The sequence below is a fragment of the Ranitomeya imitator genome, chromosome 3 (genome assembly GCF_032444005.1).
Source record: "Ranitomeya imitator isolate aRanImi1 chromosome 3, aRanImi1.pri, whole genome shotgun sequence".
In the NCBI taxonomy this organism is placed as follows: Eukaryota; Metazoa; Chordata; class Amphibia; order Anura; family Dendrobatidae; genus Ranitomeya; species Ranitomeya imitator.
In genome coordinates, this window is record NC_091284.1 from 713025024 (window position 1) to 713046702 (window position 21679).

At 41.2% G+C, this 21679-nt stretch overlaps 1 protein-coding gene across 4 annotated transcripts in view; it reads left to right on the forward strand.

The window, feature by feature from the left end:
- HDAC7 (histone deacetylase 7) overlaps positions 1–21679 on the forward strand; it is a 579208-nt gene that overhangs the window by 488881 nt on the left and 68648 nt on the right. For all 4 annotated transcript variants that reach the window (XM_069758685.1, XM_069758686.1, XM_069758684.1 and 1 more), the window contains one exon: positions 21308–21480. In XM_069758685.1, the coding sequence (XP_069614786.1) occupies positions 21355–21480 (126 nt within the window). In that variant the 5' untranslated portion in view covers positions 21308–21354. The remainder of the gene's footprint in view (positions 1–21307; positions 21481–21679) is intronic.

Below are 21679 nucleotides of genomic sequence, written 5' to 3' on the forward strand. Positions count from 1 at the left end.
GTTTCTGTGTTAGGTGTTGTCTGTTTAATGTTCAATATGAATATTCTCTTATTTTGCATGCATACCAACTTAAACTCCAGGTAATTATTTTCAGTTTAGTTTAATTTCAGGCTCCTGTCTGGCATGGCACAGTCCTGCCATCTCCACTCGTGGTTTTATATGAAGTATTGTTTGTGCGAAATATCACATTATTATTGGGGAAGGTGAAGCTTCTGGAGCTGGGACACCTAATGATACCTGACGTGAAGTACCGTAAGGTCCAGACCTGAACCTGAGTGACTAAGAATGACCACACAAAGAAAGCAATTTATAATGGTGCAGAATGTGTGGAGGACAGTGAGTGAGTGCCCGGACAAAATGGTATCCCTGTGTATGATTCCCAGCTGAGGAACACATCCTTAAGGTACCGTCACACTCAGCGATGCTGCAGCGATATAGACAACGAGCCGATCGCTGCATAATCGCTGTTTAGGTCGCTGTAGAGACGTCAAACACAGCAGCTCCAGAACGATGCAGGAGCGATCCTGTGACGTAACGGTGACTCACTTATCGTTGTCGCTGGTTGTTAGCTCCATCTAAAACATTGCTGGCATCGTTGCTTTTGCTGTCAAACACGACGATACACGCCGACCTGACGACCAAATAAAGTTCTGGACTTCTAGCTCCGACCAGCGATGTCACAGCGGGATCCAGATCGCTGCTGCGTGTCAAACACAACGAGATCGCTATCCAGGAATCTGCAACGTCACGGATCGTTGTTGTTCTCGTTGTAAAGTTGCTGAGTGTGAAGGTACCATAAGACTTGTGCAGGTGGCATCATAGTATCACATTGGACTAGAGTCTAGACCTTTGTGCTTCATTGACCAGCCACAAAGACTAGACAATGCAGTACAATACTAAGGTGAACTTACCAAAGACCCATCAAAATATTGTTTGTCTATCAAGTTATTTATTACATTTATCTGTTTTTGACAATCCTGGATGAAAACCAGTATGCCCGCCATGACAGATCCAACAGGGGTCGTGAATAATAGACATACTAAGGGGCCAATACACAATAGATACAATGCCTACAAGTAGTATTCAACCCCCTGCAGATTTAGCAGGTTTAATAAGATGCAAATAAGTTAGAGACTTCAAACTTCAAACAAGAGCAGGATTTATTAACAGATGCATAAATCTTACAAACGAAAAAGTTTTGTTGCTCAGTTAAATTTTTATAAATTTTAAACATAAAAGTGTGGGTCAATTATTATTCAACCCCTAGGTTTAATATTTTGTGGAATAACCTTTGTTTGCAATTACAGCTAATAATCATCTTTTATAAGACCTGATCAGGCCGGCACAGGTCTGTGGAGTTATCTTGGCCCACTCCTCCATGCAGATCTTCTCCAAGTTATCTAGATTCTTTGGGTGTCTCATGTGGACTTTAATCTTGAGCTCCTTCCACAAGTTTTCAATTGGGTTAAGGTCAGGAGACTGACTAGGCCACTGCAACACCTTGATTTTTTGCCTCTTGAACCAGGCCTTGGTTTTCTTAGCTGTGTGCTTTGGGTCGTTGTCTTGTTGGAAGATGAAATGACGACCCATCTTAAGATCCTTGATGGAGAAGCGGCCATCTTAAGATCCTTGATGGAGAAGCGGAGGTTCTTGGCCAAAATCTCCAGGTAGGCCGTGCTATCCATCTTCCCATGGATGCGGACCAGATGGCCAGGCCCCTTGGCTGAGAAACAGCCCCACAGCATGATGCTGCCACCACCATGCTTGACTGTAGGGATGGTATTCTTGGGGTCGTATGCAGTGCCATCCAGTCTCCAAACATCACGTCAGACCAGAGAACCTTGAACCAGTCAGTCTGAGTCCTCCAAGTGATCATGAGCAAACTGTAGACGAGCCTTGACATGACGCTTTAAAAGTAAAGGTACCTTACGGGCTCGTCTGGAACGGAGACCATTGCAGTGGAGTACGTTACTTATGGTATTGACTGAAACCAATGTCCCCACTGACATGAGATCTTCCCGGAGCTCCTTCCTTGTTGTCCTTGGGTTAGCCTTGACTCTTCGGACAAGCCTGGCCTCGGCACGGGAGGAAACTTTTTCAAAGGCTGTCCAGGCCGTGGAAGGCTAACAGTAGTTCCATAAGCCTTCCACTTCCGGATGATGCTCCCAACAGTGGAGACAGGTAGGCCCAACTCCTTGAAAAGGGTTTTGTACCCCTTGCCAGTCTTGTGACCCTCCACGATCTTGTCTCTGATGGCCTTGGAATGCTCCTTTGTCTTTCCCATGTTGACCATGTATGAGTGCTGTTCACAAGTTTGGGGAGGGTCTTAAATAGTCAGAAAAGGCTGGAAAAAGAGATAATTAATCCAAACATGTGAAGCTCATTGTTCTTTGTGCCTGAACTACTTCTTAATAGTTTAGGGGAACCAAACAGAATTCTGGTGGGTTGAGGGGTTGAATAATAAATGACCCTCTGAAAAGACTTTTCACAATTTAAAAAAAAAAATAAACAAAAAAATAACATTCTTTTTTGCTGCAGTGCATTTCACAGTTCCAGGCTGATCTACAGTCCAAATGTCACAATGCCAAGTTAATTCCAAATGTGTAAACCTGCTAAATCTGCAGGGGGTTGAATACTACTTGTAGGCACTGTATCTGTTGGCCAACCATTCAGCTGGAAGCTATCTCCCAACTCCTCCATACAAAGAAGCACTCATTTTACTGAACACTTCTATGTTCTCTAAGGCTACATTCACATTTGCGTTGTGTGTTGCGTCGGCGACGCAACGCACAACGCATGCAATAACGCATTGTTTTGTGACGCATGCGTCCATTTTTGGCCGATTTTGGACACACAGAAAATGCAACTTGCTGCGTCCTCTGCGCCCTGACGCTTGCGCCAAAAAAAACGCATGCGTCACAAAACGCAAGACAACGCATGTCCATGCGCCCCCATCTTAAATATAGGGGCGCATGACGCATGCGTCGCCGCGGTTGCACCCGACGCACCGCAAATATGAACGTAGCCTAAGAGAGAGCCGCTGCCAGACATCTGGCTAGAACAAAAGTATCAGCAGTCCAAAATCGGGCATGCCGGATGCTTACCTCTTTTGACATCATCTCTTGGGGAAGAGTCAGGAGGCGCCCATGCTCACTATGTCGGCCAAATCCACCAATATTAGCGAGTTATACCGACATTACTCCAAGTGTAAACAATATTCACGGGTGCCTTAAGTTATACCATCGTCCATCCTTGGTTTCATTGTTGGTGCATAATTTGTTAGTTTTTCTTTCTATTCTATGGACTGTATTTAGTAATTTAAAGGGTTATGGCTCATGCACATGGCATAGTCCTGTGCATAACGCTTGTACAACGTATTATCATGGGCTGTAAAACCTCCGTGTACTGTCATACAAACTCCTTGTACATAATGATCGATATTCTTCCTTGGGAGCAATGCTTGTAGAGGAAAATATCTTCCTAAATAAGGCTATGTTCACACGTTGCGTTTTCGCCGTGGATTTTTTTTAATGCAAATTTTAAGCTACGTTAAAAGTACCAGCAAAAGCTATGAGACTTCAGAAATCTCATGCACACGCATTGTTTTTTTTCTGACTGATTTGAAAAACTGCAGCATTTTTGTAAACTGAACTGCAGCATGTCACTTCTTTCAGTGGATTCCCAACGTTTTTGCAAGTTTTTTTTTCATCCATAAGGAGTTGCATGGATGATATCATCTTTTTTGTTGGATTTGTATGGGATGAAAAAGGCCTTTACTTGCCTCTGCATGAAATTGGTGGCTAAAGAATAGACCTCATCGGCCGCCATATGCCACTTTATGGAAGCCCCTATTGTGGCTTCATGTGAGACGTTGTGTGTATGACTCCCTATATTGTGTCACAATGACATATGCTGCCATTAAACCATCTTAGAAATGCATTAGCCCATGTTGTTTATTTTGTGGCTCAGGGTGTAATATTACAGTATGTACATAATGAGGCGTATTTAATCACTGTCGGTAACAATACGCCCGGTATGTGTGTATGTTTTGTATTTTTGCATGGTATAAACATTTTTTTGACATGACGCCCAATACCATAGTCAAGAAAATCCAGCTATTTAGAAATCTTTTTAAGCAGTATTTGGTTTTGGTTATAAATATACATGTTTTCAATTATGGCGGGGAGGGGGGCATTTGACATACTCTTACGGTTTTAAATAGCACCATTGTTTGAACAGACGACATTCTCGAGTTCTCAGCAAGCAAAAGAGTAAGCAATTCCCACAAGAATATAAAAGATACAAACAACCGCCCCAGGAATCCTGGGTAAAGTAAAGCAAATGGCCACTATGTCATAGCAGCCTGCGATATATTAGCTACAGCGGGCTTACGTCAGAAAGGGAATTAAAAAGACATTTGCACTAATATTTGTAGAAGTGGATTTCTGTTGTTTCTGTGTTGCATGTTACTTAGAATATTGGCCTTTTTTTTTATAAAATGACATTTTCTCTCCACATATACAAGACTCAATGGACTGATGTAATCAAAGAATCATTTAAAAACTGGAAGCTGGACTCTAATTCAGAATTATTGGGAAGATGTGCTCTTGCCTCTTGGACTAGTATGCATACAGTATGTGCATTAGCAAAATACTTCTGTTAAAAACATAAAGCAGCGGACCCTTCCTCCGCACATATCGTTAGTTATAATGGCATAAACATCCATCTTATAGAGAAGAAAGGAGTTCTCGCGCAGATGAGATACTCTGGCTGCGCTGCCAGTGATGACCCATCCAAAGGCCGATGTTTATACACTAAACATTTATTAGGATGTACAAAACCAACGCGTTTCTGGATTAGGAATAATACAACATGTGGACACACAGCAAACAGTGGTTTTAAATACCGGTATATAAAAACCGCACCAAAATGAAGGTGTCGCCAAGTTGGGAGTGTCCCATACAGCAACCATAAAGATGCAAAAAATACTGCTAATAAGATAAATTCTAAATAAACTTAACACAAATACTATTAATAAGATACAAATATCAGAAATAAAAATAAAATAGATCCTGTAAAGGCTGACTATAGACATCTGTACTCCAAATACTTGTTCGGTTGTCAACTATTTCTCTTACCCCCTACCCACAAGCATGTGCAACTGCCTACAATAGTGATTTATCTCCTGTGAAAGCAAAGGATTCGGTATTTTGAATTCTGACACTCCCAATCCTTCTTTCTTGAAACATCTGCCATTGGGAAGAAACGGGTGAACCTTCTACACATTGGATGATCAGCTAGTCCAGATGAAATTCTTGGGTTTGGCTGAAGTTCTCAACCTTTTAGAAAATTAGCATCGAGATTGGGGTAGTCATTGCTTCACCTTGATTTGATAAGAATTGGAAAATTTGGATAAAAAATTAATTTTTGTATAATTGATAACCAATACTAGATGACACTGGCACTCACCACTGGATAAATATATTCCACCCTAAAGGGAAAAAAAAGGGGGAAAAAGCAAAGATGTGTGGGGTAGGAGCACAGGAGAGAAGAGTACCGCCCCCAGCTGCTGGAATCTAAACAGAATATGTGCCGATTCTGTAAAAAACCTAAATCAGTGCTCAAATCTAAGATACCGTGCTTGGAGGAAACAACTGTGGCGCTAGGGAATAATCGGCAGAATTAAGCCCCTATATCTAGTTGTTTGGTACCTTCCCTATAGGACAACACAATCCACATATGGCTCAGAGAGTACTGCAGTCAATAGTCACCCGTATCTAGTCCATACGTGACACTGTTGAATGTGACAATGCTGCTTACCCCAGGTAATGTGGATGGATCGTCACGTACTGTGATCTGTCCCGGTTGGTCCGGCCACGTCGCGCTGGACGGGCGGGCGAATGAATATAGGCTGTTGTAAACTGGCGGTAACGGCTGGAAGTAAGAAGCGCCTCAGCTGTGTATTGACAGGGAGCCCCGGCCGTAGGCGTCCTTGGATACTTGCTGAGAAAAAAATGGCTGCCGGTACTCAGACGCGCGTGCTCCAGAGTGACGTCACTACGGCTACAGAGCGCTGCTTAGACCAAAAAGATACCAACGCGTTTCGAAGGTATACGACCTTCTTCATCAGGGTTAGGATACCTTCGAAACGCGTTGGTATCTTTTTGGTCTAAGCAGCGTTCCATAGCCTTAGTAATGTCACTCTTGAGCACCCGCGTCTGAGTACCGGCAGCCATTTTTTTTCTCAGCAAGTATCCAGGGACGCCTACGGCCAGGGCTCCCTACCAATACACAGCTGAGGTGCTTCTTACTTCCTGCCATTACCCCCAGTTTACAACCGCCTATATTCATTCGCCCGTCCAGCGCGACGTGGCCGGACCAACCGGGACAGATCACAGTACGTGACAATACATCCACATTGTCACATTCAACAGAGTGTCACGTATGGACTAGATACGGGTGACTATTGACTGTAGTACTCTATGTGCCATATGTGGATTGTGTTGTCCAATAGGGAAGGTACCAAACGACTAGATATCGGGGCTTAATTCTGCCAATTTTTGTATTACACTCAGCTTTAAAATGTTGCTCTGATCCTCTACCTGCATTCTGCTTTGGTCAGACTGCTTCAATATCTACTGACGAAAATGACTGGTAAAATAAATTACCGAAGTGGCATTTACATGGCTGCCCCCATGGACATATAAAAAAGAAAAATAATAATGGGATGTGTTCTGCAGGAAAGGACATTCAGAAAGATATTGTCAAATCATATCATGCAGATCTATGGATTGATTTTTAACTTGGAGAAATTTCAGCCCAAGATTTGCCAAGTATTTTCTTATTTTGACTTCCATGTTATATATGCAAAGCTGCTGTATATTTGCAGTAAAAAAACTGTAGTCTTGTGACAAAACCACCCCATATTTGTCACCCATAGGTTATATGCACACTACGTAACTTCAACCTGTTATACTCTGTAACCGGCCTGATAAAGAGCGAAATACATGTTAAAAAGAATGAACATATGCACTGCGGTGTCAAAATGACTGTACATACACTCTGTCTTTTGATCGTCTCTACTTTTCTAAAGACGCACTGTTAAAGTTGTGCCCTGCCCATTCTTCTGGTGGCTTGGAAGCCACTCTCTATTTTGTACATAAAAGTAAAAAAAAAAAATACCTGTGGAAAATCTGCTGTAAAAAATTCGACTGGTATCCTGGCGTTGTGTTCACAAACCCTTCGACTGCATTCACACACGGAGGTCACGTTGTTGCAGCAAACCACAACGGCCCTGTGCCCCCTGCAGTCTTTCCACTGTTTCCTTGCACAATCCTTTAATTTTGCAGGGAAACAGCTGGATTACGTAGGAGACGAGACATTGAGGCAGGTCGTAATGGCTCCACGGTTTTGCAGATGAAACAGCTGTTTTTGTACAAACTATGGTAATTGTGTGGGGAGAGACCAAAGCGGCACAGGGCTACCGCAGTTTTCAGCTGCAGCGTGACCGCAGATTGTGAACGCAGTCTTAGCAATATTAATAGAATTTTTCAAGGGGATTAATTTTTCTGTGAGTGGCATGTCTAATGTAATATAATAAGTTTCACTTTAAAGGTTAATTATGTTGATAATCACATAGTATTTATACTTCCGCTAATCTCCTGCCTTGTCACACGTCTTGGCGCACAGCTTCCTGTCTGCCAGGACATGGGAATTTTTCCTTCCGCTCTACTTTCTTCCTTTTAAATATTATTTAAAGTGAATGGGACACAGTATGGGAAGAAGGGTAATCATTACTTATGAAGCTTTCCCTGGCTGCTAATTGGCTAGTCTGCCCAGTTATGGAGCGGTATGTGGACTGTATACCACAAAGATTCGCCGCTCAGGACCCAATTGTATTGGTGTAAAGAAAACATTTAAATTCTGCCTTTCCCATAAAAGAGAAAAGCCTACATGAGACTGATTCTTTTTGTTTCTTGTTTGCTCTTTAATGTATAATTTGCACCTAGGTTTTAGGATAGCTCTTGACTAACTCTTGAGGTTGCCCTCAGTTACTTGTTCTCCTTCATGTCCCATAACCTTGAACATGGGTATTATTATTAAAATCCGCAGGATGTTTGTGACAGAGTTGCACAAGCTCTTGTAGTATTTCATAATTTTGGATAAATATGAGTGCAAGATACTGGAGTTCTGCCAGCACTTGTGCGTAAAAACTAACCGTGGTGAACATGCCAAGTCTTGTTAGTCCTGTCATATCTCCAAAAGAACTATTAGGAAAAGGTATCCCAAAGGTAGCCTCCTTGTTGAATTGTCTTTACGGGATTACAGACGCCCAACTTCTGTCCTTTTATGTGGAAATGATCTGGTTTCCTAGTCATTTAATTCAAGGCGCACCTTAAACCCCCTCCACCCACAGTCTAAGCCCTTGAGATCTGACGCCCATGACTTTTCTCCTAGCAAATTAACATTTTGTCTTGAGAATGTTTAGACCAAGGAATGGGATAATGAGGAAATACTGTTCTCTGGCATTTGGCTTCCGTTTTACTATAGCTTGTTGCTACAAATATGTTCATAACAAGTGTTATTTTCTTTACTGCTTTGGGTTGTGAGTCTGTGTGCCAATCTGGGCATCAAGTGTTGCTAACTGTAAGGCTAGGCATTAGCTAACACATTGTATCGGTGCTCTTTTTCAAAAGTCCATTTCTTCGTTTGGGGCACAAAACAGGCAATATTTGTGTATTTAACCCTATGCATTTACTATAGTAGAAAATACAATATATGAATCCACAGTGGGGGAATCTGCGTAGCTGTCCATTCAGTGTGCCCTGCAGCTAACAATAGCATGCATTGCAATATGTTATCATGCTTTGCATTTTTTCATTGCTTTAAATGGGTGTTTCATATGACCAGTGAGCCATTCACTAAGACGTGAACGTGCCCTGAGCTCTGTAATTAGGATTGATATTCAAGACGATTATACACAATTCGTACTTATGGATTCAGGTGTAAACAATTGGGATTAATGGTGTATGTAGGATGTAGCTTGTTAAATGACCCTGCTCTGTGGTATTAATGATAAATGCCTAGAATTAAAATATTACATTGAGAGGGCAGAAAAAGTACATCAAGTTAACCACTAGTAGTTTATACTGTAAACCACAGTAAAAACCAAAGTTTATTCTCGGGTTACTGTAAATTGAAACTTGCATTTCTGTGCAAAAGAGCTTTAGAGCCTTTATAAGGTTATTCCCAAAACCAAGTACACAAATATTTATTTCTGCTTATATGCCCCGTTTTGCAAATATTCAACAAAGGAATGCCCCTCTATTTACTCTCCACTTGCAATTATAACCATCCTTCTGTAGTTCCAGTCCTTGATGATGCTCAGTGCAGTCTTTATCAGCCTCCTGTGAGTGTAACTGATCTCTGCTTCCAGCACTGACGGTGAATTGTCTACTATATTTTCTTCCATCTACATTAGTATAACTGTCTGTGTTCTTTTACATGATTGTTAGGTTGTGTATAGCAGAACTCAACTTTCCTGCACAACTCCACAATGGAGCTTGCAATTACTAGTCAGTGCAGAGCTGAGCTGGGTTGTTAGTCTGCTGATAGATTACTGATGTGAAACTGCAAATGCTGCTTTGTTGATGCATGTGGTAGAAGATAATCTACTGCCATAAGGATCAATAGAGACACATCAGAAGCTACATATCATCTATCTGCAGTAGACCGTAAACACAGCTCAGCTTCTCTTTGATTCTAGGTTTTGTTTTGTGAATGTGCACCTACACATTGCACTTATAGTAACAGAAATACTAGCCCATTGTTTCAGTTATGCTAGAAGCCAGCTAAAAATTATGTGAAACTGTAAAACTACGCAGACAGCTATACTGATGTAGATGGCAGAAGGTAAAATCTGGCAGGAAGAGCACTGTACAGGAGCAAAGAGTGCACAGAGGCATAAGGTGAATTTTACACTTGGATTAGCTTTGGTGATAACTGAAAGAGATAGCGCTAGTTAGGATAAAACATATTACCGTAATAGCCTGAATTAAAAAGAGACACCAGGGAACAGCAGAAATGTGCTAAGTATCCCTTTAAAAATGCTGTTGGGAATTGATCAAAACGCCAAGCGGAAAGAAGCCTATTAGCTAATTTCAAATTAATATGTAAAAAATAGAAAAATATGTACTGATAATAGTGCTAAGTGGAAGATGCACCCAATTCATCACTGCTCTATTAATGCCCAATTGTCTAAAATTCAGGGGTGGATATAAGAAAAAAATCCAAAGCAATAAGTTAGGTCCAATCTGAAAAGCCGAAGAAGGTGTGTACAACCCACAGAGGTAAACATACAAGTGTAATGCAGTGCCAGGGAATCCCGACGTCTGGCGTCCCTGGAGATGGATGCAAAGCGAGAACCACAAACAGCGTGTGACCTCACACAGCCTTGCTAGTTTGGAATCCTGGCTGGTCCTTATGCGTTTCGGTAATCACTGTTTCCTTCATCAGTCTTTTCCTTTGTGAGGTTGTGCTCTTACTTTTTTGGCTTTTTTTTTCTCTTGATGCTCTAGAGCAGGGGTCCCTAACCATGAATTGTGGCTCGCGGCTGTCTGCCAGCTTGGTGCATTAGCTCCAGATTTAGTAAACTGGTATGAAGAGCACATCTCAAAATGGTGGACTTTGTGAGTAGCCCTGCACAGAAGAGCAGATCTGGATACACATCTACTGATCTTGGGGGTTTAGAGATAATTTAAGTATGGTACCCTAGAGACAGGATGATGTTACCAGTCAGACAAGGTGCTTGAAGTTGGATGTGACTGTGTTGGGAGTGCGCGATGGGAGAATGCTAAATGTGGTGGGAACCCCTGGATCTTGGTATTCCTCTTCAGGGTGATTTGTGTGGGAAAGCTCTGGTTATCATTATACCTGTACTGGGGTCTTTGGTTGCCACTACTGTGAGGGGGATGTGGCTCGTGACCCTCTTGCAGAACTGAATGTGGCTCTCCAGGTCAGAAAGGTTGGGAACCACTGCTCTAGAGTATAGAGTTAAATAGACTAAAACAGACATGCCACGAATGGCGACAGATCCACTTTAAGAAGAACCAGTAGTGTACAAATCTCCTTTATTTATAGATTGGTTGCCTGGTGTGAATATTATCCTTGTAGTAAAATATTTATGCCACACCTGTATTCAGCTCTGTGTAGGAAAAACGATAATGGTTATCTTTTCTATGTTAGAGCTTACAATAGTGTTTAATCAGCGTGCAAACTAAATAGACAGCACTATCAAGCAATGCCCAGGTTCTGCTACGCCTGAGATATCAGACATTGACTACCAACCAAGGTAAATATCGGTCAAACCCATGTAATTCGCTCGGTCTCTGATCTGCCAGCCGTTCTTTAAACTGTTAATTGCTTTGGCTGGTGTTATCACCATTGTACAAAGCTTCATAAAAAGCTATTTCCATTTTAAACACTCAGAGTGCATTGCCGACCTTCACCATCACCACCTATGGCCTGCTCCTTCTCCGAAGAGAGTGCATTCCTCAGTCCTCCTTTATTTTTACCTTTGATATCTTTACACAATCAAGGTGCAGCCTCCAGTGAATCTGAGACCAAGGTGGGAGGAGATGAGAGCTCGCCGGCTCACCCTGCCTAGGAGTTCCCACGGGCTGCACAGAGACCTGGCACTTAACCTAGTATTTTTGGCAGGTGTCCCAAGCTGTTTGACATGTGCAGATGGGTTATATTTATACTGGGCCCTTTTAACATGAAAATGATTAATGGTTTATTTTTATTTTTCTTGTTTAAGGAAAAATGGTGACAAAGTTATGGAGGCTTGCAAAGAAAAATCAGATTGTGTGAGCTAAGTCAAGGCAGGGCTAGTCAATCCAATGGTCAGTGTAGCCATAGAGCCTTATTCATCTGCAGAACCCCAACGTATGAAATCGTATCGAGGCTCCCCAATGATATGGAAAATAAATACCTTTTTTTTCTGAAATAGTTAAAACACGAGCGCAGATTCAATAATCATAGTTTTTTTATTTGCATATTTTGGTAGAATGCCAAGATTAGCGCTATCAATGTGCTGTGAACTGTAAAACTAGCGAAGAAGGGAGTAGGAGAGCAACCATTGCTGTCTGGAGGTAGAATTAGTTGTGTCTTGCGGCTGTTCTGGGAAATAAGTGGTTTTACACACAAACATTTAGCCACAATCAGATAAAGGTTCAATGTTCAAAGAATACTTACAATATTTACAATCTATTAATATTCTGCTGCTTTTATAGTAACATATTCCGCATACGTACAGAGATCCTAATCATGGTAACAATGTTCTGGATGCAACATTGGAACTGGAAATAGGAGTTCATGCATAAGGGAAGGATTGAAATATATAATAGGGTGACAGTAATGATCCAGTATTAACCCCTAGCAGGCTATGGATCATGTATCAGGAAGACATACAATACCTATATAGTGTACCTTGCGTGCATGAACCTTTGCAAACCTCTTTGGACATTTGTTATGAGAATGAAAGATTTTTTTGTGAAAAAGTTTCCAATCTGATTTTCATGAGTCGAATCTAATTGTTTTGCCTTTTGTGCGGTTTAACGAGCATTTTTATGCTGATTTGCCAGATAAAACTAGAAATAATTTTCAATAAAAGGAAGGAAAAGGATCCAAACCTGATCATGGCCTCAAAAAAAACACACAAAAAAGGCAATTAAAATGGCACATGTGAAAGCACCTTCATAGGCAAGCTAATTGTTGTTTGTCCCCGTGGTGCTGTATCAAACACATTGCTTTAATTGTCTTTGTGTCTGTGTTCACTTTAAAGGGAATCTGCTAGTAGGATCATCCCTCCTAAGCCATCTATATGGGCATGCGGGTAATAGGAAGCTGAATAAAAGGATACCTTTAATATTTGCCATCTGATGTTTTATTCTAAAGAAATCCATGTTTTTCTTTAATAAGTAAACGAGCTTTTAAGATCTATGGCTGAACACTGATCTGCATGAGAATCTGCATGAGACAGGGGGCATTACAATCTATGTGAGACATGTAGTGACTGACAGTTTTCTCTCCTGATCTACATGTCTCACACTGGTAAGGCCTCCTTTTATATAAAATAAGCTCTGGAGTCAGATTCGTAGTGTAACACTATTGCCAGCACAGTGGGTCCACGAACCACGTGCGTCACTGCTGGGCGCAACACTCGGGGAGATCGGTGTCCGACCCATAATCATTTACATATTAAGAAAAACGTGAATTTCTCTGGGATAAGACATCAGATTTCAGATAACAAGGTATCATTTTATTCAGCTTTCTATAATCTGCATGCCTATATAGACGGCTTAGAAGGGTTGATCCTACTGACAGATTCCCTTTAACTAATCTGGTTTTCTAGCTCTACACCATCTATTTAAAGGTAGCCGTGTGGAGTGTTGCTGCTGTGTCCCATTCATTTCAATGGGCCATTGATGCAATGCCGTGCACTTCCACTACCATGTAGACATTGTGCAGGCAGACTCAGATGTGAACATTAAAGGGGATGCTGCTCTTCCACTAGCACTGCATTTCATGCAAGCAACTGAGGTGCGGGGATGCTGAGAGCCGGACCCCCATCCATTTAATATTGATGGCCTTTTCCTAACTATAGACCATTGATATTCTGATCCTGGAAAATGACTTTAATAACTTCATTGTCAAAACGATTTCAACTACCATATTAAAACAAAGTAAAAATATCATCCAAAACAAGAAAGCAAATCATATTTTACTGGATATTTTCATTACTTGTATAGATAGGGATGCCCTTGTATATAATTTCACCCAGCCATCTTTATGATGGCACTGCGAGATGCTTAATGTTGGATAGTTTTCCTCTTCTTAGGCCGTCATCCTTAGTTAAAAGCATTAGCTTTCTTCCATTGTGCTGTTATACTCGGCTCTTGTATGGTTTGAGATCCTTCTCGACATGCATTCAATTCAGTCAAAAAAAGGACAAATTCTCATCCCATTTGTTAGGGGTGAAGGTAAGCTTAGGTTACCATCTCTGCTTGCCAGCTAGGCTTCAGATGTGGCTGTGCCGTGCCATATGCTAGCTTCAGATGAAAATTATGTTACCCATAACTAGGAGAACGCTGGTGTCTTGTTTCCGAGGGGTCCAGGTATTTGGTCGCAGTTCGAATAATCCTCTCTTTGTCCCGCGGGTTATCCCGTTACATTCTGTTACCAAATTCCATGAAAAAAAGAAGAATGTAAACAATAGGTAAATACAGATGATGGAGAATGAAATATGACTCACGATGAGGAGGCCCTTTGTGAGCCTTGTGAAGGATATGAAGAAGCTGCTGATTGAGTTTCAGTGGAAAGCCCCAATATAACAGTAAAATAAACTTCGATTAGAGCCGGCTTAGTCATTGTGAGATATACTGTTTACAAACATTGCCCCATGCAAGCATTCATTCTCCTTATTAGCATATTCCCCTCACTGGCCTCCATTCCCTGTGGAGGTTCATCAGTTTGTGGGATAAAGCTGTGTTTGTAATTGGCGCATGCAGACTACACAAGTCTATGAAGACTCGAAACGAGTTGGCGTTGAAGAGAAAGGAGGCAAAAGTTGAGTAGCAACAAGATTTATGGATGTTCCCAGAAGTGTGAATTTAGCCATGTACCAGAGGGTTTCCTACCCATCAATTTGTCAGTTATTGTGGCTTATGATTTTATCTTGGGTACGTGGAGGACGTAATGGTGCATAAATGTATGGTACAGTAGTATTGTTAATCAATAATGATGCAGATATAATGGCTCAATGCACTGGTTGTCAAAGTGGTTTTCCCACGTGTGGAAGGGGGAAAAAAGAGGCATGGAAAGAAGATTAAAATGTCCAATATTTTATTATATCAAATAATTTGATAAAAAAATTTGATTTGCCAAAAAATCCATCAAATGCAGCGGGAATCTCAATTAAAAACAAAGCAGCAACAGGGCAAATGAAACATAATGCACATGAACAGCATATGAAGTTCTAGAAATGAATTAATATGGCCTTATGTTCCCCTGATTTTTACTGAAGGTCTACAAAATGTGCAAAAAATGCAATAAGGTGCAAAAGTGGTAAAGACATACGGTCATATGAAGACCTAATAGTCACCAAAAGCAAAAAATGTACCTTTAAATTTTAAGTGGTCTGATCATACTTTTTTGGCAGGATGTTGTGTCTGTACAGGTGTATTAAAAGGCACATGTGTACTGACTAAGGGTATGTGCACACGTTGCGGATTCTCTGCGAATCCGCAGCATTTTTTGAGGTGCAGAAGCGCTGCAGATCCGCAATTGATTTACAGTACAATGTAAATCAATGAGAAAAAAAAATGTTGTGCACACTTTGCGGAAAATCCGCTGGGGTTTAAAAGAAGTAGCATGTCACTTCTTTTTTGTGAATCTGCAGCGTTTTTGTACCCATTCCATTATAGAAAACCGCAGGGGTAAAAAGCATAGCAAATCCGCAAGAAAACCGCAGCAAAAACGCACAAAAAGCGCTGCGAAACCGCACAAAAATGCTGCGGATCCGCAGGTACGTTTTCTGCCAGGAGAGGCAGAATCCGCACCAGAAATTGCTAAGCCTAATCCGCAATGTGTGCACATAGCCTTAATGAACATGAAGGGAACGTGAAAGACCAAGTGTGGATGAATGGTCTGTCTAATACAATGTGCACAACAAATAACTGCGCATGAAAGTGAATGAGACTTACATTAGTGCCAGTGCGTGATGTAATGCGCCCGTGCCGCCACCCCGACAGCGCCGTTTCGCCTACCAGGCTTCTTCCATGTGTGGGTACATTTTGTGACATTTTTATGCCCTAACAGGACATGGGACAACGTTTTTACAACTGCCGTATGTATCAATGTCCTATTTTATGTGCAGTAGTGTCCACATTAAGTTGCTATGCAATAGGCTACTTCTGTATGCTAACCAGACCTGTTTCAGGCCCCTCTCGAAAATGCAACAGAAAATACGAAAATCAGGATAAATAGTTTCCCCACAAACTTGTACAATGCAAATAAAAAACATTATATGTCATTTTATGTTTTTGGTGAAGGAGAAGAGGAGAATAGTACAGAACGGAGGCGGATCGATGTGTTGTATGGATCTCTTCCAGATATGCACACACCGATCCCATTACAGTAGTATCACTAAATATAGACAGAAGATTAATGCCATATGTTCAATCATCCTAAAGTTCTTCTGTCACCCCTCCAGAGACACAGTGCACCCCAGCCTCGTAGAAAACAGGATATATAAAAACACTTCACCTTGTTTTATTTTTAGCTTGTCATTTCCTCTTTAACGCACCAGCTTTTCAGTTCTCACTGGAGACGAGAGCAGTTATTTGCTGACAATATGTAATTGCATAAACATGAACAGATGTATCTGTGACATCTACATACCTTCCTCCATGCAGAGGAACAATTAGAAATGAGGCACAGTGTACCCCATCTATCAGAGTAACCGTGCTGAGGGTACATGTAACCACAACTGGTTTTCATAGTACTAAAATAGATTGAGATCAGTTTGTTCAAAGTGCATTTGTGCAGGGCAGGAGCATCGATGGGGTTGTGGTTAGGCACTTGCTAGCAGGCCGCTCTCCCGGTCTCGTCTGTTGTTAATCTTCAGATACTCTGCAGCACTCTAATAATGCGTGCTCTGTGTTTATAATACCAGCTCCATGTTTGGGAAGGCAGCCATAGACATTCTGCACGGGCACATGTGTAAGTATGGTAGAAATCCGGTTTCTTAAAGGGCATCTGTTAGTAGGATCAACCCTCCTAAGCCGTCTATAGGGGCATGTAGGAAATAGGAAGCTGAACAAAAGTCATACCTTGTTATCTGATATCCAATGTCTTATTCCAGAGAAATCCATGTTTTTTTTATATGTAAATGAGCTGTTCCGGACTATGGACCGGACACTCATCTGCCTCCAGGACTTATTTTTAATATAAGGGGACATTACCAGTGCCTGACGTGTAACTAAGACAAAGCGGCAGAACTGAACTTTATCTCCTTACAAACACATTTGCTGCAGCTCTCACAGCTCTGCTGTATTATGGCACTGACTAGCTGTGAGATGGAAGCTGAAGCACTGAGAGATTCAGATGACACTGCGGATATCTCAGTTATCACACACAGTTCTGCAGGGAGATCAGGGGAGCAGAAAGCGGCCATTACATGTCTCACGCTGATAACGCCCCCTTTCACTTATTATAAGCTCTGGAGGTTGATTTTCATGCAGATCAATGTCCAACCCATTGCTCTTAACAGCTAATTTACATAGAATTACATGGATTTCTCTTGAATAAGAAATTGGATTACAGATATCAAAGTATCATTTTATTCTACTTCCTATTATTAATTATTACACATTATTAATGTCAGTCGAAACCTTGATATTGGCGAATTCTGTTGACATTAGTCTAAAGTGAATGAGGCCCCAACAAATGATCGTCGGTGGAGATTAGGATTCTACATGCCCAATTTTGGATTGCCGATCCTTTAGTTCTCTAGAGATAATTCGCCACCAAAGATGTCTGGCAGCAGCTCAGCCTTAGACTACTTTCACACTTGCGTCGGTACTGGTCCGTCGCTATGTGTCGGGCCGACGTACCGACGCACGTTGTGAAATTTGTAAATAAACAAATGATCCACAAGGACCGGATTGTTGTGCTTTTGTTTAATCGTTGTGAAATTTGTGCACGACGTGGGCAGCGGATGCAGTTTTTCAACGCATCCGCTGCCCATTCTGAAGTCTGAGGAGGAGGGGGTGGAGTTTCGGCTGCGCATGCGCGGAAGAAAATGGCGACGCGACGGACAAAAAAAACATTACATTGAACGTTTTTTGTGACGACGGTCCGCCAAAACACGACGGACACGACATGTGGCCATCCGCCGCGATCCGTCGCTAATACAAGTCTATGGGCAAAAAACGCATCCTGCAAGCACATTTGCAGGATCCGTTTTTTGCCCAAAACGACGTATTGCTAAAAACGCAAGTATGAAAGTAGCCTTAGAGAACATATGAGATCTTAGCAGAGCAAGCGCTCTTGTATATGGAAGAGTGAGTGAGATGGCTACTGGCCCAACAATCAGCCAAACCATCACTCCACCAATAGTCAAAGTGTATGCAGGCTTTAGAGATAACAGAGGATTATTTTTTTCTACAGCAAGCTCACAGAGGCTGTCTTATCACAGGAAACCTGATGAAAAAGAGCTTTTCTATTCTATACAATTTTGGCATATTCCTAGTTTTGCTTCCACCTGATGGGAAAGTAGATTAAATTTTCTATTAGCTAAACACATTGAACAGCACGTTCATATATTTAACTGCTCTGATACATTGTAAACAAATTAAACAAAATAAATGTTGAAAATAAATGTTTCTGTTTTTGTCTTAAAATAATATTTTTGCTTCCTCAATAGTTACATTTTTTTTTCTAGGAATCAAAATATTGCTTCCTATTACAAATTGCGCCCAATTGTCATCTGCTAAGCCATCAGAGGTTTATGCTTCCCTATCTGAGGACAGCATAAAGTAGGGACACAAATGATGTATCTCTTGCTGTGCTTCTTGTACTTTTGATAAAATCCTTGTTTCTTCTTTGATCTGCAGCTCTGCTAGTCTTCTCAGTGATGAGCTCTGTCTAACTCCGCTCACCATCAATGATTGACCGCTTTTTGCCTACACTATGTATAAGCAGAGAGATGGCAACTAATTGTGCAACGTCGGCATTTTCCAAGTTCTTGAATATTGAGGACTACTTAAAATGAGCTTTTCATTGAGAGGACTGCCAGATCTGCAGCATATAATGCAGTGATTTTATCAAAGTTACAGCAAGAAGCCCATCAAGTGATACATCACTGTAATCAGGGCCTTTACCCCTACTTTGTGTTCTCAGATGGGGCAACAAGAATCTGGAGAAAGAGGTGTCTGCATGGGAACAATCTAGCTGTAAGTGTAATATATCTGTTACATTACATGCTGGATCCACTTGAAGATGCACGCACATTACTGTGTCACATAACTGTGGCATGTGTTGTAATTTAGGCAGGTTCACACATCCAAATTTCACAGAACATGTCCAGATTGCAATTTCCAAACCTGCAATGGTCTCCTGACCTGATCTCAACAGCCACATAGGTAGGTCAGAAGAGTTTGGGTTCCGCCAGGCCGGACGTAGTTGTCCATACACAGCCTGTGATACTCAGATAGGCACACTTTTTACATGTGCCCACATGTGGGCATTACTAGGGAATGTGATAAAACTTTTAATACAAAGATATTTGTAAGTGGATAGGTGAAGTAAGGGTGAGCCTCATCACCCAAAGGGAAAAAAAACAAAAACAAATGATGAGTTGGGCGCAGACTCTGATACAATAGTGATTTCCCAGTTTGCAGCAGAATAAAACCATGTTTGGAGCTAATTTTGGGGTCAATGGGACAAATACATCTTGTAAGAGTTCTGTCCTCCTGTCTTATGGTGGAGCAATAAAATGGAATTCCAAATGTTCGTGATAAATCCTGTATGTTCACTGATACAATCCAATTAAATGTAGACATTCACGTTTTGTATGGATGAAGGGTGGGCCCTTAGACCATTTTTCCTCCAGTGTCCCAAGGCATCTCCGTGTGACTCTGAAATCCCCTTTAATGGAATGCTAGGAGTTGTAGAATTCAGTGTTTCACAATGGCCCCTAAGGCCTCTGTGCATTGTCTTAGTTGGGGAAACTTTTCAACTTTTTGTTTCTGCACAACTATATTGCTCCCTTACGATATCTTCACGTCATGGCCTAGGTCTCTTCCTTTATAATTATATTTGAAGAAGTCAGATGCATCTCAGTGTAGCGTTTTTCAGTCTTTTTTAGTAGAATTTTGGCAGAATGTTTCATAATGCTGCTTGGCTTGAATATTGGGTTTTCAAGAAATGGGGGTAATAAAGCTTGAGAGACCGTATTGTACAGTGGAATAACATGTTCCTTACCAACAAGGAGATTTTAAGTATTAAACTGCTACCTACGTTATCATTTCTTGCATACTAATCTGTATGTTTTTTTTATTTTTTTATACAAGCTTTTTTGGCTTCATCTACTAAGGTGTGACCTGTTTACCAGAAATTCATATATTACTACTAAAGTTACAACTACACTATGAATAATGGTAAACCAGAGTCTGGGTGGGTTATTTGCAGCTTTTCTGCTCGGTTGGTTGGTTTTTCAGGTACCATTGAGAAGTATTTGTCAGACTTGCTGATTGACTAAGGAAAGTCCCTTAAATCTCTGCTCGAACTTGTAGTAGTATGCCAAGTCCTTTGTCAGTAGCTACAATGCTTTCTAACTTTCCTTTTATTTCACTAGAAAATAATATCACATAACTGAACTGGAGACAACCCGAGTTTAATTCTTATACCCCAGCTTCCCCTCACGCAATGCAAAACCGGACAATGTGCAGCTAGTTCAGGTTGTAGCCGGAATGGTGACACGCCAAAGAAAATACATCCTTGAATAGAACATGAAATCATTCACAAATGTCAATGTTGTCGAAGGTGAAATATCAGTCTTTACGCACATCTGCATATTCATTTTACCTAGTGTCCTATCACTTTTAGGCTATGTTCACACGCATGGCTTTTTTTTTTCTGCAGATTGTGCAGTGTTTTTTTGGATGCGGATTACATGTGTTACATGTTCAATAAAGTTAGTTTTACACACCGAAAATGCTGCAAAAACACTGGAAGAATTGAAATGCTGCAGATTACAAAAATGCTACAGTTCTCAAATTTAGTTAAAAAAACAACCAAACAATTGTCTGCATGAGGTTTCTGAAAGCTTTTACTGGTGCTGTAAAAAGAAACTTTTAAATGTGCATAACAAAACCTGCATAAAACGCTGCCTAAATCCTATGATTCACCTTTAACTATAGTATAAAATGAAGTGTTTCAGTTGGTTGTCATTGAAACGACCAATAAATGTATTGGTAAACCCACCTCTAGTAGTTGATGTGCCTATATCATACTTGTTCACAAATTACTGTCGATCGCTCGCTTTCAGGCACGTGGGGACGCAATGTCTTGTGGAAGTCAGCCGCGTCGAAGAACCTTCTAATACAATAGCAATTTTTTGTTTCTCCGTGTTTGTGAGAACATACTGTACATCCCCATAGTAGGCTTTGTATAGACTCTGAACAAGCAGGGAATGCTTGGAGATTGGAACTTAATATTTGATTATTGATGATTTGTTTTGCAGTGGATTTGACTGTTCCCTCAAGCACAGTCCTGACACAACCTACCCCTATGGAGTTTCACGTCATCCATCACATTAACCCGCGGCCTGACGTTGCTCTTCTCAACCTGAAACCGTCCCAGCAAGCCCTCTTCTCTACCATCACCTCACCGCAGCACATGGAGCACAAGATTAGGGTAAGTGTCTGTCTGTGCATACAGCGTTTATGCCTTCAGTCGTACATTTACACCCCTGATGTACAGTATATCTCCGACGGACAGTCTGCATTCAGTGCAGTCCGCTGCTTCTTCCTACAAAGGAGAAAAAAGGTATGTCACGTAGACCATGGCCAAAAGGACACATTTTCGACTTTCATCGAGTGGATGAGGCACTATG